General features: G+C 60.2%; 1 protein-coding gene across 1 annotated transcript; it reads right to left on the reverse strand.

Annotated features, from left to right (window-relative positions):
• Positions 1 to 1,572: 1,572 nt before the first annotated feature.
• C2cd4c (C2 calcium dependent domain containing 4C) lies at positions 1,573 to 4,151 on the reverse strand. Its single transcript, XM_004654856.3, has 2 exons — positions 4,050 to 4,151; positions 1,573 to 3,545 (listed from the first exon to the last, which is right to left on the reverse strand). Exon 2 carries the CDS (start codon positions 3,524 to 3,526, stop codon positions 2,261 to 2,263), a length of 1,266 nt encoding a protein of 421 aa, XP_004654913.1. The 5' UTR covers positions 3,527 to 3,545; positions 4,050 to 4,151; the 3' UTR covers positions 1,573 to 2,260.
• Between the last annotated feature and the right edge of the window lie 1,552 nt (positions 4,152 to 5,703).

Consider the following 5,703-nt stretch of genomic DNA (forward strand, 5'->3'; position numbering starts at 1 on the left):
CAGGGTGACAGAGTGACAGGTGCTAGGTAGTGACTCAGACGTGTGGAGTGACGACGTGACATGCATAGGCATGGAGTGACAGGCATGGGGCAGGATGTGGCACACACAGGCGTAAGGATAGTGTACCCTCGTGGCACACAAAAGCAATTGGCTCTTGCACAGAGCACAGGTGGCCCAGGAGGAGCGGAAGCTGGTTGCCCCGGCAACGCATCCCAGGACCACAGGCCTCAGCTGCGCTGCTGATCATCTGGCCAGCAGTTGGCAGGAGGGGCTTCTGGAGTCCCCAAGATGGGGGTGAGTCAAAGGAGACATGTGATCCTGTCCTGGCTGTCCCAGAAGACACGGGGTCCTGTCCTAGGGGCTGGAGGGGCCTTGGGCTCTAGTCCTGTGTGTTGAAGGGAATACGGGTCCTGCGTGTCCTGTCGGATGGGCTGAAAAGAGATCTTTGCAGGGGAGGGGGCCCTGGATGGACAGCAGAGACCACATCCATGCTGAAGCCATCAAAGATCCTTCCCTGGTTGGTCTAGAGTCCCTAATGCTGAGCTTGTGTTCTGCTGCCTGGTATCCTGTAGCCCTTGAACTTGGCTGGCCTAGCACTCCCCACTGCCCACCCCTTGCCATGCCCATTGTGGTGGTAAGGCTGCAGGCATTATACCAGCCTTCCCCCCCACAGGTCCCTCCCACCCACCAGGGCAGGGGTCAGGAGCCCATCCTAGGTTTCCTCACCTTGTGCCAGAGCCCCTGGGCCTGTAGCTCATGCGGGGCATCCATAACCCCTGCTCTGTAGGTGAGGTGAGCCGTCATCACAATCAACAGGGCCAGCAACACCAACAACAACCCCAGCCCACCTCTGACTTATGCAGAGCCTACAGAAAGTCTTTCCCAGCCCAGGCTCCCACCCCGCTTGGAGCTCCTTTCTTGTTATTAAACAGTGAAGCAGACCTCCACCCCCACATTCCCCAAACACCTTTATTGCACTAAAAACGGCATTATAAACAAATATGTGTGGAGGAGGTGTCTTAAAAGATTCACCCACAATCAACTTCAAACACAAAGATATCAAACACTGCAAGGGTGTAGAAACGGGGTCCTGGGTGAGAAAGGGAGGGGAAGGCTAGAATCGGAGAGAAGGGGAGGCAGCCACAAACTCCTCTGTCCGCCACACCAGCTGACAAACTCTCCTGGTTCCATAGGAAGTGGGGGTCCAGACTTGGGGAGGAGCTGGCTCCAAGGCAGGCTCATGCTGAGTCTCAAGGGTGTGAATGTGGACTCTGGTTCCAGGGAGTCCGCTCCTGCAGTCCTCCCTAGAGGACTTCGGGCATCTATAATCTGGAGGGGCAGAGCTGACAAAGGGAGAGGCAGCCGAAGAGGGACACCCAGGTCCCATGGCAGTGCCCAGTCCATCAATGCCTGGCAGGCAGCCTGCCCTTCTCTGAGTTGTATAATTTTTGAGAAACATAGGAGTTCCCAGATCCCCAAAACCCACACAAAGATGAGCCACGCAGCAGCCAGTTGCAGAAAAAGCCACAGCCAGAGACCCCGCCCCACCCCGCCCGCCCACCACAACCGAATCCTATTTACATGTGTGTAGCCAGGGCCACTAGCCTAGCAGATGCTGCCCTAGGGTGAAGTTGGGGCCACTGGCTGGTGGCTCCAGGTGCCCATTGGAAACACAGAGCCTTTGCCTAAAACCCACCAGCCAGGAGACACTCCCTCTCCTGGAGCTTCTGTCTTCCACCATTTCCCTGCTCCAGCCTGGAGGCTACATTCTTCCCACTGCCTGGCTCCATCTCTCCCAGGCACGTGGCTCTGGATGAGCGTAACTGGGGGCCCCAGAGCCTGGAAGGTTGGAGGTGCCTGGCCACAGCCTGGCCCAGAGAGGGACCCCTCCCACAGGCTGGGGTGGGGGGTGACGACATCCCAGGCAGGATGTGGTATCACTGAGGGGGTTCTCAGCATGTCTGAGCACTGTGTGTAGCAGCCAGAGTGGGGAAGACTGCCCAGCAAAGAGAAAGGCTGAAACCAGCCCAGACTTGGAGGTGGGCTCTGCATCCCAGCGGCCTCCGCCACCGGGGAAACCCCACCGAGAGCCCTGGGGACCGAATCTGCAACTCTTGCGCTGTGGACCCGCTGGAGGAGGGGCGGTGGGGCTCATTCTCTTCCTACAGAAAAGAGAAGCAGCCCGGGAGAGGATGCCCCGGGGCCGGCCCCGCCTCCCGCGGCTACCTACCCCGCCGTGCAAGGGAGAAGGGCGGGCGCCTCACAGGAAGGGAAGCAGGGAGGTCAGGGGCAGCTCCTCCTCACCGAGCAGCGTGTCCCGCTTGAGGCTGCTGCCCTTGTTGACGACCTTGATCCTGAGGGCCAGCTTGCGCACGCTGGCCGGAGCCAGGCCATCGAAGAAGAAGTCCTCGTTGAAGACGGGGTGCCGGCTGTTCTTGATGATGGTGCTGCGTTGCTTCTGCAGCTTGCCGGGGACCAGGCACAGCCCCACGCAGCAGTTGATGCTGCGGGCGTCGCAGGGCCGCTCGTACAGACCCTCGGCAGCCAGCAGGCGCACTCGCAGGCGGGCCTGCGCCGCCTCGTACTCGGCCAGCAGCCGCACGCTGCCCCTGGCGCCCATCCGCACCGTGTGCTCCGCACGGGGCACCTGGCCCGACTCAGACCCCGGTTCCGGGGTGGCACGGCGGGTCAGGCGGCGGCGGCGGATGCCTGGGCTGGTGTCCGGGGTGCTGTCGTCGGCGGACAGGGAGCCGTGGCGGCCCACCGAGTGCTTGAGCTGGCTCACCTTGGCCTGGCCATCCTGGGCGAAGCCCTTCAGCAGGGACACGGAGCGAGACAGCAGAGGGGACCCAAAGGGGGATGACTCGGCCGAGGACCCTGTGTCGCTCTCCCCACCGCTGAAGTAGCGGCTGGGGCTCATTAGGGCCCCTCCAGCCTCCCGGGCTCCCCCATCGCCCCCGTTGGCTTTGGCACCTGCTCGCCGGCGCCCGACACCCGGGGAGCCCACCTGGGCCAGGGCCCCATGCTCACTGTGGAAAAGGGACTCCTTGCGCCTGGTGTGGGGGCTCTCGGCCAGCGTGGCAAAACCATAGGATGTCTGGGCCTTGGGCACTGAGGGTAGTGACATGGCACCCTGGGCCTGGGGGTCAGCATTGGTGGCCTCCTCGGCTGGCCAGTCTTCTGCGCTCTCTATCTGGATAACGTGCCTCGTGGCTGCCTTCAGCAGGTTCCTGCTCTCTGTTGCCAGCTTGGTGGGCAGCCGGGGACTGCGGGGGGCACGGCGTGGCCCAGCAGAGGCCAGGTTCTGCTCTGATGGGGATGGGCCCAGCTCTGCCTGGCCCTCGCCCTCTGCAGGGCCCGAGGGGAGCTTGGGGGGAATGAAAAAATCGGGGATCTTGTCGGGGGTCAGCACATTGCTATACAAGGGGCCCTTGGAGGCCTTGTCGCCTGCCTCGCCCACCCGACTGGCCGAGCTGTCCCCGGAGCCCCGGAGCCGCTCCAAGAACCACATGTTGGCCTTCCTCATGGGGACACAGCCAGGGTGCCTGGAGAGAGAAGAGATTCGGGGATCAGAGGATCGAGCATCAGGGGATTGGGGACCAAAGGACTGAGGACTAAGGAGTTAGGGTTTTGAAGATTTGGGGGCCAAGGAGCTTGAGGGCAGGAAATTGGGAAGGAGGGCAGTAGGTTGGGGGATAGAAGACTAGGGTTCAGGGATTGGGGGTCAGAAAGTTGGGGGCTGGGATTTGGGGTTAGGGGTTGGGGGCCAGGGAGTTGGAAGATGGGGTGGGAGGACAGGGAACGGGGTTGGAGGATGGGGCCTTGGTTTGGGGGTCAGGAAGTGCAGTTTCCCTTGGATCACCTGCCAGAACCCGGTCACTCTGGGTGTCCCCAGATAGCCCCTAAACAGGGGGTGCAAGTTCGCAGCCGGCAGGGCCTGTCCCCATCCCCGTTCCCACCTGTGGCTTCGCGGGCTGCGGCGCGAGTGGGGGAGGGCGAAGGCGTCCCAGGCCCGCACGGCGGACGAGCTTCCCTGACCTCGGGCTCACCTGTGGCGTGGGGTCCGGGCGCCCCGGGACGCTCAGGGCTCGGCCACAGGCCCGGCGCAGCAGAGAGCGGCCAAGGGAAACCGCCCACCGCGCCGTATTCCTCCGAGTGCGGCCGCGCACGGATCCGCACGCCAGTTTCCTGACATCAAGGGGGCGGAGCCTAAAGATGGGCGGGGCTGTGGGGGGCGGGGCCTCCGGGGACGGACCCGGTAAGGGGGCGTGGTCGCTTGAAACCAGCAAGGGGCGGGTCTGCTTGTTACCAAACCTGGCGGTGTGGAGAGACAGGTTGAGGAGCTCAGGGGCAGGGGTTGAGGCACTAAACCGACCCCTGGGGGCAGGCTGTACCCCAGTCCAGAAGGATATTTAAGGAGCAGGGCAGACCCGTTCCCCAGCCAGCCGCTCTGACCAATAGTAATAACAGAGGCTGGATTAGGGAGGGCTCCTTAACGACCTTCCCCATCTCCTGGTCCCTATGGCCACCCAGCAGGTGGTCTTGCTCCCCGTTTGTAGATGGGGGACCCTTTCCCTCTTGGAGGAAGGACCTACTCAGAGGCCTGATTGTTGCTAATTGGGCATCTTCAGAGAAGCACCAAGACGTGGAGAGGCTGTATGGACCTACATTTACTTGGCATCAACCTGTGGCCAGTGACCTGGACACTGGGGACAGCCTGAAGCAGGGTGCGGCTCCCAGCCCTCCTAGTGTCCAGGGGGACAGAGGCCCACAGAGGAGCACAGAGATGAATGCCACCGTAGATATGGAGGGCTGCCGACAAAGCTCTAGAAGGGAGGAAGAAGGCCACGAAGGCCAAGCAGGACTCCTCCAGGGCTCAGTTCCAGCCCAGGGTAGCTCCAGGATCATGGCCCCCAGTAGCCAGGCATTTCAGCCAGGGCTCAAACCCTTCTGCACCCACACTGCCTTACTGTGTGACATCTGTCACACATCCAAACCTGTGTCTCACTCATCTCAGTGGTCCTGAGGACTCTAGTCACTTCACAGTGAAGATTCAGTGCGAAGATTTCATGGGTCCCTGTTTTGCGAAGATTTCATGGGTCCCTGTTTACCAAGCCCAGAATCCCCAGAGCATCTGAGAAATGTTGGTAAAGATCTTATCCCAGACATTCTGCAGACCAGCAAGGGCCTCAGCCAGGAACACCCACCACACTCTACCTGCTGAGCTCAACTGGGAAGCCCTGCTCCTGACCCCCAACATATCTGGAGGCTTAGAAATCGAGAACTATGAAAAAGATATCTGAAATAAGTCTACATGCTTGCCTTGTTGATCACACTGTGGTCCCTACCCCAGGGGCAGGGAGGCTGGCCCTTCCAGTGAGCAACAGGCAAGCAAGAGCCTCCTTTTTGTTTTTTGGTTTTTTTTTTTTTTTTTTTTATTTTGGTTTTCCAAGGTAAGGCTGACCTGGAATTCACTCTGTAGTCCCAGGCTGGCCTAGAGCTCACAACACTCCTCCTACCTCAGCCTCCCTAGTACTGAGATTAAAGGTATTTGCCACCATGCACAGCAAGCAGGAACCTTTTTTAAAAAAAAATTATTTAATTATTTTCACTTATTTATTAGTGACAGAGGGGGGTGGAGAGAGAGAGAATGGGCACACCAGGGCCTCTAACCACTGCAAATGAACTCCAGATGCATGTGCT

This window comes from Jaculus jaculus, chromosome 15, assembly GCF_020740685.1.
Source record: "Jaculus jaculus isolate mJacJac1 chromosome 15, mJacJac1.mat.Y.cur, whole genome shotgun sequence".
NCBI classification, from domain to species: domain Eukaryota; kingdom Metazoa; phylum Chordata; class Mammalia; order Rodentia; family Dipodidae; genus Jaculus; species Jaculus jaculus.